The 13207-nt window shown below is 44.9% G+C and overlaps 1 protein-coding gene across 2 annotated transcripts in view; it reads left to right on the top strand.

Annotated features, from left to right (window-relative positions):
- Nucleotides 1–13207, top strand: part of LOC106812742 (pre-mRNA-processing factor 19-like) — a 34496-nt gene that overhangs the window by 10925 nt on the left and 10364 nt on the right. For both annotated transcript variants that reach the window (XM_014816698.1, XM_014816699.1), the window contains exons 3-10: nucleotides 6936–7012; nucleotides 7245–7451; nucleotides 8000–8194; nucleotides 8517–8592; nucleotides 8994–9103; nucleotides 9307–9462; nucleotides 9885–9954; nucleotides 10189–10329. In XM_014816698.1, the coding sequence (XP_014672184.1) occupies nucleotides 6936–7012; nucleotides 7245–7451; nucleotides 8000–8194; nucleotides 8517–8592; nucleotides 8994–9103; nucleotides 9307–9462; nucleotides 9885–9954; nucleotides 10189–10329 (1032 nt within the window). The remainder of the gene's footprint in view (nucleotides 1–6935; nucleotides 7013–7244; nucleotides 7452–7999; nucleotides 8195–8516; nucleotides 8593–8993; nucleotides 9104–9306; nucleotides 9463–9884; nucleotides 9955–10188; nucleotides 10330–13207) is intronic.

Below are 13207 nucleotides of genomic sequence, written 5' to 3'. Positions count from 1 at the left end.
GTTTTGTTGAATTTGCCGCTAAACATTTGGGTATTGTATATTAAGTTGTTGCTTCAAAGAATTTTAGTGACATTATTATTTATAATATTTATAAACCAGTCTGATTATTAAATTTGCACTTCTGGCTGTTGGTGTCTAGTAGAATTTGTAATTGATCGCAAATATTCGACCGCAAATAGACCGAACCGAAATGTGAAAACCGAAAACCGAACCGAACCGGTGAAGTTGGTGATTCGTTGCACCCCTACCGCCTATAGCCCTGTACTTGCAGCCATTTACATAAACTGCGCAACGGAAGCCGAACGCGAGAATTTCGTCAGGCTTTGTGTGATTTCGCGTGACACAGCTCGTTACGAACACAGACAGTATGTTTTTATAACAAAGTGAAGCACTGTTGCTTCAAATAGCAAACAGAATGATAGAATGGGGAATATTTGGGTTGTATTCGTGTTGAAATAAAGCGCAGTCGTCGAGCAAAATTTGTGGCCAGCACGCTTTCCCTACCTGCTATATATTATGTGTCGGTGTTCAGCGGTCGACCAGCGTTTGTTGGCAGATGAGCATTGGACAGCATTGCAAGGAAATTCGTTGGCAATAATAGATGAAAGAAGTATAGAAACATTAAGACTTTGGAGTAAAATAGAATTTCGTATTGTATTAGCTCCATCGACATGCGAAGAGAAGTGTCGATAAACCTTTTGACCCTCAAGAGGAGGTTAAACATTGATTGTTGACTGTTAACAAAGGACTGAACTGCTTTTTGCTAATATTAAGGGCCCATACCTGTGTCAATGTGAAGGCTACAGTTCAATCAGTTTAATTTGCAACGGCACATGTTTGTTGAACAAGGTTTACGCTCCTTAAATCATATGATTTCTAAAGAAGTCTGTCTATAGCACCCTGCCCTGGGCGGCTGAAGGCTGAATGCATGAATCAGTGAATGCTCGCATGAAGGCAAAACATCAGGCAAGCCCATGGGCTGGCACGCTTCTAATCAAATAATTGTTGCCTGCCAACCTGCCAACTTCACAGCTGAGCAAAATTATCCGCTTGGTCCTGAATTATACTTACTTGATTTTGCCTGTCCTACTGTAGGATTTCCAGGAACTGATGCCCATCTTTGATTATTGATTACACTTGCACGCGGCCATCCTCGGCAAACTAAGGCCTAGTTTAAATTAGATTTTATTCTCAGTAACTTGTTTAAACGAATAAATAATATAGTACACATATAATATATAAATTTACTTTCATCTTGAATCTTAACAATATCTATGTAGCTATGAGCCGTGGCGGTATCCATTTACCCGTTGTGCGAACAATAAGCTCTACCATAGCAATATTAGAGACACTATTATTTATGATTCTATGACTGTTACACTCAGCGGGCATAGGAAGAAAGCATTATTGAGGGCGCCGAGTAAAAGGCATCATCGGCTGGGTTAAATTTTTTTTATAATAATTAAGAAGAGAGAGAAATTAAGAATAAGAGAGAGAGAGTATAAATTGAGACCGGAGGAGCAGGAAAACGGTGACTAACGGTGTGTAATGCGAGCGGAAACGGGGTACAATTAGGTCGTGCGAGGATGTTGTGGGCAAGGGGATGCGAGGTGGGAGGCAGGGGGAGGAGGTCGAAGGCAGGGGAGAGGAGATGGAGTAAGGGGGGAAGTGAAGGCAAGAAAAGTGAAGCGGGGGGAGGTGGGACGCAGTGGGGAGGAGGTGGGGAGAGAAGGACCCGCCCTCTAAATTAAACTTTGGAGATCCCATGCTCATATTTGAAATCTTTTTATAGATAGATACAATAGATAGCTGTGATCTATGACAGCAAATTCGAAGTGAAAGGCAGTATGCATTTAATAAAATAAACCAAAATCGCATGGGGGGAGATAGTGAGCGTGTCTAACAAGATGTGGTAACGCAACTGCGTATCTGCATATCTGCGCCTAAAATGTTCACTACGCACGACTGAAATTGTACGTTCATGGAACCGAGCCACAGACCCCAGATGAGCCCAGATCTGTGCGGCTCTTGTTAGCATTATAAATTTTATTGAAACGCTTCAAGTGCCTAGTGGTGGTGACTGGTGTGACAACGTGGTATTCCACAAGACGTTTCAACTACAGAGTAGTGCAGTCAGGGTCACCATACGTCATCGAAACGCAAGAATTGTCTCGTTTTTACGGACTATGACAGTGCCGGCCGGGAAACCAAATTTGCTCAATCGCCCGGTTTTCACAATCAGTGAATCACAGTACTCATAGTCACATAAGTCAGTACTGACAGGACACTGTACACTACACTACTTTAGTAAAGTCTATTGCTAGTGTACGATGTTTCTGACAACGGGCCCCTGACTCTGAATGTAGTACATGGGTGTTACACAAACACATTGTTGCATAAATAAAATGCAGATGGGGAGAGTATGAATGTTAATATTCTAAATTAGTTTTAAGAATTCTCTCATTAATGATTAATGGAAAGAGTTCTATAACAACAGGCAACACTTCATCTTTGTTTATAGAGAAAGTATCAAGGTGCTGTATGGTACCCATCAGAGTACTAACTTAACCTGTGTCGCCTTTCACTATCACAGCATGTGATCTGTTTGCACTCCTGCTAGTCTATCTCAGGCCAGGGAAATCTTTTTCATTCGCGGGCCAAAATGTAAATATTTTTTGAACGGCTCGGGGCCAGAAAGCGAAAAAAAAAAAGCACAATTTATTGAAAATCCTAAAACAACGCACCCATGACAGGCTAACAATCACTGTATTTCACGGTATAATGTACAATTCGCTGTCAATGAGGATGGAAACTGCTTCTTCGATTCATAATACAGCATCTGTCTGTTCATTCCGGAGGAAGCGATTCTCAGCGTGTTTTTCCAATGTTCATACTGAAATAGAGTTTCTGTCTTACGATTTTTGATACTTCAACTTGGAAAAGAATTGGCGCACAAGATAATCTGGCCGAACAGGGCGTCACTGTTTTCCATTGCATGATAAGAAGGTTCTGCAAAAAGATTCATCAGAGACACAGTCTTGTAGAACTCGACTAGTGTTTTTGACAAGAATTGTGCCTTCAAATCCATGGTTTTCTGCAGATCAATTAATTCAACTTGCAGATTCGTGGGAGCTCGTCACTGGATCAACTTGAAGAAAAAAGGCAATTGAGAAGATCTTAAGTCATTTTCGTTTTGCACGAAAGCTCTTTGAAAAACGCGAGAAAACTCTGGCTGTGAGTTTTCGATTTCAGTGGAGTATCTTCCTCCTTCTGGGCTCAATTCTTTCTGACTTTTCAGACAAGGGAAAATGATCGAAAACATTGTTCTCCATTGACTTTTCCAAAGCAGCAGCTTGCGTTTCAAACGACTTGATATCACCAAAGAGATTGTGAACGAGTTTTGCTTTCCCTGCATAGATCACATTCAACTGATTCAACTTTCAGTATGTCGCCCAAATGAGGCAGAAGTCGCAGAGCCACTGTTCGTCGGGAATCCAAGTTAGAGGCCTTCCTTTCGATCATGACTGTGCACTTTCTTCTCGTCAGCTCCACACCCGTTTCAGAGTGCGCCGGCTCTACTCAGCATCTCAAGCTTGAGAAAATACAGAACGTTTTGTATATTCGCAGGCCAATTCTCCAGAAGTTCTTTGAATTGGCGATGAGTTCACTGCCTGAGACGGATGAAATATCAACAGTTGATATATTTTAGCATGATTTCCTGAAACCAATGACCTTCGTGCACAAAGATCTTGGTGTATGATAACAGTGTGTCACCATCTCAACGTTTGGGGAATGTTTCTGGTTTGGAGCTCTTTCTTTAACATGGCCTTGAATCCTTCTGGCTCCCCGACCATATGCAGGTGGCACCACTGTGCAATTCGCAACGAGTTTGTCATAATTCAGATTCGCTTTCTTCATGCTGAATCACACCTCCTGAAAAACGTCCTTCCACCAGTACAAGTGTCTTTTCATGGCACAGAGCAATCAGTTCCTCAGTTATATTGAACTGCATGCATCACAACCTCCGCACAAAATGGCCAGCTGAGCATGTATCTGAAATGTCCGTGCTCTATCGTCAAGTGCCAAGCGAAAACACTTTGAACTGAGAGGCTGTTGCTGATGCAAACGGTCAGACAGATTTTTGACAATTCCTCGATCCCTCCGTACTGACTGTCCTAGCAGCTCAGACCTGAGACTGTTTTAAATCGGAGCTTTCTGCAGGACATTGTGTCAAAAACTGCAATCAACACGTCTTTCACAAATTCAACATCGTCACATGAATGGTTTCATCCTCTTTGCAATTACTCTGAAACTACGTAAGCTCTGCCTTTGTGGGATTTTTTGAAATTCTCCGTCTCTGTTTGGTAAACACACTTTGTTGAGATGACAGCTTTCCCTTCAGTTCTTTGACTTTCACAGCTCTTTGTTCTCCTTGCAACTCATTCAAACTTGGAAGAGGTTTTGACATGTATGACGTTTGACATTGCTATTGGCAAACCAGCGATCGGTTCTGTGCATATAAGCAGACAATTGTTCCTCGTTCTACAAAAAAATGTCTCTTGTCAGTCGCTCATAAACGCACGATTTTCGGAGTCAAGCTTTTACGTTTCTGTGATGCCATTTTACATTGGAAAAAAATTATCTGAGCACTTAAAATTAAAAAAAATAAAAAATCGCTTTGCGTAAGGCGCATGCGCTTGCATGGCGCTTCACAGCTACGCCAGCCAGAGCGCAGCAATGAATCATCGTTTTCGAAACATTTCGAACGCGAATTGTTTAGGGCAGCGCATCAAGTGTAGCCAACAGAGCTTGGAAAGCGGTTTGACAAGGACGGTACAGTGTGTACCCAGCTGTCCGCTGAACTGGTAACGGCGTTCTCAATCGTAACGAACATATAACTGCCGGCCACGTACAGAATCCGGCTAGGTTGTGTCCTATCGGAGGCTTTATGACTCAACATGCCTTGTCCAATACGATTAACGGGCTGTTAAGTAACTCTGTACCGCTTTACAGGTTGTACAGTAAAGTACTGTTATTTTTTTCCGGTAAATTTGTAAAAAATTTAACGAAAGTCGTGGTTCATCACATCTCAAACCCGTTTCGTCGGGCCGGATTGAACCACTCCCGGCCGGATCGCGGCCCGCGGTCCCGACTTTCCCGGGCCACTGGTATCTCTCTCACAACAACAAAGAACTTCACTCTTAGCGCATGCGTTGCAACGCGGTACCTACGCGTTGTCGGTGAATAATAAGCTGAATTTCCTAATTTTCCCACCAAATTACTAAAAACCTCGCAGGCCTCAGACGTGGGATAAGATGAAAATCGTTGTTTCATATTTTCCCCTTTATTTACAAAAGATTTTCATGTTCTGCCGGGGAGGGGATCACAAGACTGAAAGAACGGACAAGACGGCCTATAGTCTATTTGAACTGCTGGCAAACATATATGCGGTGATGTTCGCCACAGCAGCCGCATATGATTGGCTCGGCCTTATTCCAGTCGGCGCGCGTTACAAACGATTTTCCTCTGGCAGACGATGGCGGACCCATTTGTCGTGGAGTACTATTCGATTGTCCTTTTTCGATAGACTCACTGCGAATACGCAGTTCCTCCGATATCCTTTTGCGTAGTGAGTGTAGGTTCTCAGGGCGTCCTTGGATACTGAGCCACCATTTGTAGTGTGCAATCTGAGACGGCTGGAATTTCGATTTTGACACGCAATAGAACATACTGTCATTCTCTAGCTCCTCAGTGCAACCACTTTCTTCGAGGGCCACTATCGCCAGCTTGTTTTGGAATGCATCCAGTGCCTGTGTATCCCCTTAAGCTGGGCGAGAAGTATTCGCTGTTCTTCCCCGTATCTCTCTAGTCGACATTTTGCTGCTTCATATCCTGCTTCAGAGGCAGGAAACCCCTCGATGATTTTGCTCGCATCACCTCCCAGGTATTGACGAAGTTGTAACATCTTAAAACTAGGCCCACAGCTTGCCTTGTCAACACACTGATAAAATGCATCTCTGAATATTGGATAGTCCTGTTTATCTCCTCTAATTGTCGGAAAAGGTACGCGATTCAGGTTGTGATGCATGTCGCTATCAATTCTGTACTTTGCTTCTGTTTTGAATTCTGCCACTCTTAACTCAGACTCGCCACCTTCAGCTTTCTGCTCGTCACGAGTAATGACTGTTTCGTTTCTTTACATTTTCACTGATGTACTCCGTGGCCAAACGTAGGGCTTTTGCAGTGTCAACATCTGCTTGGATGGCATCTGCCTGCGTTGCGTATTCTGTTTCGTTCTCTGCGTCAACAGCTTCTAAATCGGACAGGACTGACAGAATCCCGTCTTGTACGCTGAGAATCTGGTCCATCATTTCCTGCATTTCATCTATTTTTTCTTCTTGACTTAAAAGTTTTACAACCTGTGTCCTGGTTCTAGTTAACTTGGTCTTCAATCTCCTCCGTTCCTTCTTCAGATCACCTTTTTGCTCCATTCTCTTTTCGGTTATGGAGTTAGCACTCGTGTTCTCCAAACCTCTGCACCTCTATGTTCGCTGGAGGGATCCGGCTCGAAGGACCACTTGTTGGAGTGAATTGCCCGGTAGAACGATACGATAAGAAGACGGCATAGTGTGTAGTAAAAGACTATATAACTATTTATTCGATAAACTCTGTCGACGGTTGTAATTCGATACACGACTCGAAAAAAACACTGCCAACGCTTGCTGACACGTATGCACTGCCAACGCCTGCTGACACGTATACACTGACGAAAATCCCCGTGACTCTATGAAGCACTCCCCGCGCTCCCTCTCGTGCCCTCTTCTGGATAAGTTTAACGCTAATTCGAAATATACAAGTTATAAACGCAAACTCTTCCGAACAGTCATGTATAATATTATTTTTTAATCGCCGTTATAATTATTTTGCGTTCACAGCCCCACCTCTTGTGAAGCCTCGTCCACCGTCGGCCACTAGCATTCCAGCAATTCTCAAAATCCTGCAGGATGAATGGGTATGGTAATTTATGTGCAAGTCAGAATACATACAGGAGCTGTGTAACTGGTCTCTGTAATTCACAGCTGGTGGATCAACAATTAATTTGATTATATTTCAATTAAGTGATTTTGGAAAGTATCAAAAATCTTCTTTGCAATGAGCAAACATGCGCGACTGGCGCCGTTGCCGTAACGGCTCAGTTTGTAGTGTGTGCTGTCTCTCTAAAGCTTAAACGTTGATGATGCTAGGATGCCGTGATGCTGCACAGCTTCACACTGAGGCAGCAGCTGCAGACGGCGCGTCAGGAGCTTTCTCACGCCCTATACCAGCACGATGCTGCGTGCCGCGTCATCGCCAGACTGACGAAGGAAGTGACGGCCGCCCGAGAAGCGCTGGCTACGCTCAAGCCGCAGGCCGGCATCACCGCCGGGGCGACCGCTAACATACCACATCCCGTAAGTTGACCTGGGCCTCGTGATCAACTCGGTTTGTGAATGCAATGTCACAGTAAAGAGTTTATGCGACCGTTGGGTGACACGCAAGCTTTTTGCAATGTGGTGGAGTGGTGAGCACCGCGGTGACGAACACTTGTGCGTAAATTCATCGTGACTAACCGCAGCTATCGTGTGTCACGTTGACGTTGGGTTTGCAGGAGTAGTGTAAGTCACGTAAAATCTAAATTCTCGTAAAATCTAGGTCAAGTAAAAATTGCTTCTTGTTGCCCGACAGGACAACCAGATCTGAAAATAAGCGTCCAAGGCTGACGTAGTCACTTCTTGTTGAGGGTGGTCTGTGCCACTGCGTTACAAACAGTTGTGCGTAAATCCGTCGTGACTAACTGCAGCTGTTGTGTGTCACGTTGATGTTGGGTTCGCAGGAGTAGTGTAAGTCGTATGGTCGCGTCTTGTCGATGGTGTGCTGTGGCACTGCGTTGTAAACAGATACGCCTACTCGTCATCTTTTGCTCAGTAGAAACTAATCACCCGATTTTTGCACGTTGCAGCAATACGCGGCGGAAGCGTTCGACCGCGCTGATCAGCCACGTGAGGGCGCCGGCATGACGGAGGAGGTGATTAGGAAGCTGCAGGACAAAGCTACGGTGCTGACTGCTGAGCGTAAGAAGAGAGGCAAGGTGGTTCCCGAGGACCTCGTGAAGGCTGATGACATCAGGGCTTATAAGCAGATTGCGTCACATCCGGTAAGCGCGACTGTGTACACCTACTTATAGTGCAATCCCCTGAGGCAGCGTGCCCTGGTACTCAAACATCAGTTACCCGCGCCATGTTAATATCCCGAGCCTAAACCTGAAGTCAGCTGTTAACCTGCAGTAAGTAAAGTAATGTTAAAGGCTTGAGGAATAGCTGCAACGTTAGTTTTGATGTATCAGCGTCTCGTTCGAGGGGTTTTGGGTCTGCAGTGATAACCGATGTTTGAGTGTCTAGGATGATTTTCGCATGTTGTTGCACTTCAGTTCTGTTGCTTCTGACGAATGCAGGTTATATTGCTTTTATTGCTTACAGGGACTTCATAGCGCTAGTGTGCCTGGCATCCTGGCGTTAGACCTCCATGCTGCAGATACATCCAAAGTCATAACAGGTAGCTTCATTGTTCTTAGTCTCATCATTTCAGCAGATACGGATAACACCGCATTATAGACGTCGAGGGAAGGCAGTTTTAGGATAGGCTGTCTCAGATGATTGGAATTCAGATTGGATATTCGGAAATCAAAATTAGTAGCTATATGTTACTGTAAGGTTGCCAAAATCTTTCTGGATTCTAATGAAGCCCATGTTGTATACAACCAGTCCGTAAAAATGGGGACAGTAGCTGTATTCTAATGAATCCATTTGTTAGCAGTTGATCTGTTCTTGCACTTGCAGTAATGATAGCTAAATGCTGCTGTCCTGTGTTATTCAAAATGTGTTTCAATTAAAGGTGATATATCATAATCTCATCTACAATCTTGTGTATTTGATGGTGCCGTCATCGATTTGCAGGTGGAAATGACAAGAATGCTGTCGTCTTTAATAAAGAAACCGAGCAAGTGGTTGCCATATTGAAAGGCCACACCAAGAAGGTCACCAGTGTTATATATCACCCTGAGGAGGTAAGTGAGCAGCACTAGTGCAGTCCAGCCCTAGCAGGGACTGTGTGGGAAATGAACTAACGTCGCAAGTAAGCGATTGATTGCCTCGCGTTACTACATACTCGAGTAAATATAAAAAAGATGCTTCTCGGCCGAATTTCTTCGAAGTCGTTCTAGAGGCGTCGATTGTCTCTGCATTATTACGGATGGATGCATTGTTGCAGGAGATTGCATTCACGGCCAGCCCCGACACAACAATCAAGGTCTGGACGGTCGGCAGTGCGAACTGTGTGCAGACGATTCGTGCGCACGACGCCGCGGTGACGGGCATCAGTCTCCACGCCACAGGCGACTACCTGCTCAGCTGCTCGACGGACGAGGTACGAGAACAAGAGATCATCCCGCCCGGACGTGGGCCGGACGCGAGTGCTATGGTGTCCACGGCGTTTGAACGAGATGCAGAACGGAACGTCGCGACGATTTGCGAATCCAGATTTAGTCGTGACCCATGTGGATAGATATATATGAGGAATTTCTAGATCTGTTGAAAATCCAAGCCTGACGATGCTGCTCAATGTTGCATGCTGAGTGTCGATAGCGGAAGAAGTGGGAGGGAGTTAAGCATGTAACCATGCAGGACTAGTACTTGAGCACCTACTACGCATCTTCACGGCAAGCGTGAAATTCTCACTACGTCTTTGGACAACACATTGCCACTTTTTCGTAGTCTGGCACTTGACATCAGCCTGCAAGAAATGATTTGTGTTTGGCTAGCTGGTTTACCGTCTGCGTTGTTTTACAGCACTGGGCCTTCTCTGATATTCGCACCGGACGTGTTTTGTGCAAGGTTGCTGATGGCAGTGCCCCTCATGGTATGTTAGGCATTCAATTTTTTAATTGCTATGTACTTCATTTAGTATTGGCTGTATCGTGTGTATGGCTTGGTTAAAATCGAGTGTGAATATCTTTTTAACAGCTATATAGTGCTATTTGCATAATGCTTATGTTAGTTTATGTTACAACAAGGAACGATTGCAATTCTCTACTCTTCAAGTCCCAGCTTATTTACATTGAATGACTCGGATCTTTACGTATTGTTATTGCAGCTCTGACATGCGCTCAGTTTCATCCTGATGGTTTGATCTTTGGCACGGGAACGGCTGACTCTATGATCAAGATCTGGGATCTGAAGGAACGAACCAATGTTGCCAACTTTCCGGGGCATTCTGGACCCATCACCGCTATCTGTATGTTTTAACACCGAGACTCGTTTGCTTTGTGCCGTTCTCTGATTACAAAATGAACTTTGGGGCAGTTGTAACATGATCCAGTTGACTCCAGAGTATTGTCAAAACAGTCCTAGGTAATGTCATCCAAATACAGTATCCCATAGAATTATTGCTGTGCAGTAGTCAATTCTAATGTGTAATTAGCATACTTCTAATGGTATTGATATCGCAATGACAAAGACATTGGCAGTCTTGGAAACAAGCCAAAAAACTACCAATCAGTCAGAACTTCTAAAATGTTTATTTCTACTATATAGTGCATAGATAATTCATAAAAATTACCCAGTCCTGCTCAAACGTTAACAATCGCTGACTTGGGGGGGACAGGCTGTTATTTATGCTGCGGTGATGCTGACTACCGGTATGCTAACAAGTTTTAGTGCATCACATGATAAATCGTTGAAATTCTATTGGATAACGTCGCAGGTACTATGAAACAATAGTGCCAGAGATTAGTAATATAATACTAAAGGGATTATTAGCTCTTAATTGTATTATAACGCTTAACACTGTATGCAAAGAATAACACAGCTGCACACACAGCTGCCAGAAGGGTAGCTTTCCCTCATATTAACTTGGAGCCAAGACTTGCAAACAGACAGGTGAACGTTTCTAACAGGAGGTATCAGGCCAAACATAATTGTCAGATCAATAAACTAGAATAGAATAAACTACTTTTGACTATTTGACAAATACACAAAAGTATATAATTAAAATTTCATTTTTTTATTATTTTCATATATTAGAACCACTGATGAAAAGTACTGTTACAGCAACAGGGCACGCGTTCCCAATGTTCCAAGAGCTAGCAATTTCCTTATTTGCGTTCAGTGTACATGAGATACGATGAAAAAATAAGCTGCTTACATCTACCTAGAGTATAGACAGCTGTACATGGGACTACTCTAACGTACAGTTACAGTGATTTTTCGCACGAGGTCAAGTGGCTTGTGTGTGCCTGTTAAATGCTTTCCCACAACAGCCATGCAGAACCCGCCCCCTCTCACACGCGTGCTACTCAGTGGTAAGTTATTCGTCCTTATCATCTCATAGAAGAACAGAAAAATATTAATGTACTTCACACTATACTCACTACATCAGTGAGTGGCCTGACAATTCGGAACTGTTACTAATTATTTCACAGCATTACCATGATCTGTGGCATCATGATCAAACACGAAATTTCACCAAATGGGCCAAGATAAAAGACAAAGTGAAATATATTGTGGCCTGATGCCAAGACACTAAACTGTAACCTCTTGCTAGATGCAAAACACCAACCGTAGTACATGCATAGGTGCAAAATACTGACCAATTTTTCAGTGCTAGTTGCTGGGACACGTGAGCCAGATTACAATACTATATGTAAGGTAACATACTCTATAGCTAGATACTGGGACAATAACCCACAATACAGCACTAGTTGCAGAGACATCGCCCTACAACCATGACAGGCACCACATACATGCCGTGATTCTGGGAACTATTATAAGTAACTTGAGGGCAGGATAAACAAGGTGTAGCCTGTAGCGAAGTGTCTGGTCATCATCTCTGAGCTGGCTGCCCACGGGTGCAGCCCTGATGCACTTCTGTCGGCTCTCACGGCGAGTGGTTAGGTGCTGAAGAACTGAGAGACCTGTCCTGTGAGGTGGTGGCGATGAAACGGGCGTTGTGCGCGAACCTCACACCCGTCACCAGCTGCGTGTGTTCGCCGAACACTGCCAGCCTCCTGCCACTGCTTACACAGGTACACCCTGTCGCGCGAGAGAACGACGGTTAGCACGAATCACAGGTACACCCTGTCCACGAGAGAATGACGGTTAGCACGAATCACAGGTACACCCTGTCCACAAAAGAATGACGGTTAGCAGAATCACAGGTACACCCTGTCCACGAGAGAATGACGGTTAGCACGAATGACGGAACGCCGCGTTGGTCACGGCTGATAGCGAGACACAGCACACAGCAGTCGGTGCGAACTGAACGCGCATCAACACGGACTGCCATTTATGAAAATCTCGACAAAGCTCTACCCTCTCCCCAGCTATTTGGACCTGGTATTATGAGGTGCCGTCCGAAATTCGGGGGTGCTGCACTAGCGCACGCAGGGTGCTGGCGGCTGCCTAGAGGGCACCACTAACGTGCGTGGGGTGCCGCGGCTGCCTAGAGGGCACCACTCGCGCGCGCAGGGTGCTGGCGGCTGCCTAGAGGGACCACTAACGTGCGCGGGGTGCCGGCGGCTGCCTAGAGGGCACCAATAGCGCGCGCGGGGTGCCGGCGGCTGCTTAGAGGGCACCACTAGTGCGCGCAGGGTACTGGCGGCTGCCTAGAGGGCACCACTAGTGAGTGCGTGATGCTGGCACTGTTACCTCACATCGGTGCCGGCCACGGCCAGATAGGTGCCGCTCTGGTCGAAGCAGAGGCTCTTCACCTCTGCGTTCTCATCCAGCGTGATTGTCTTGAAGTTCTTCAGCTTGCGCAGATCCCACAGCTTGACGACAGAATCGTCCGCGCGACGTCGCCAGGTAGTATCCGTTCTCAGAGAACGCTGTCGAAAGTGAGCGATATAACTCGTTAGCATAGTCGTTAGCATCATAACTCATGAGCATAGTCGTCATCACCATTATATATTAATGCCTGTTGTTGGGGCACTATGACAGCATAGTGCCCCAACAACAGGCATTAATTTTTAGTGCATCACATGACTTTGCAATCTACTCGGCAAATATGAAGTGAATAAGACAAAGTTTCTTAAACGAACAATTTCAATTTGTATTAAAACACAATGCGTTATAATAACAATGCGTCGCGCAAGCAATAGTGCCCGCTCAGGCCG

The sequence above is a fragment of the Priapulus caudatus genome, unplaced genomic scaffold (assembly GCF_000485595.1).
Source record: "Priapulus caudatus unplaced genomic scaffold, Priapulus_caudatus-5.0.1 Scaffold681, whole genome shotgun sequence".
Classification (NCBI taxonomy): domain Eukaryota; kingdom Metazoa; phylum Priapulida; class Priapulimorpha; order Priapulimorphida; family Priapulidae; genus Priapulus; species Priapulus caudatus.
Note: the sequence above shows the minus strand (reverse complement) of the source record. Positions and strands in the feature narration are given on the sequence as shown.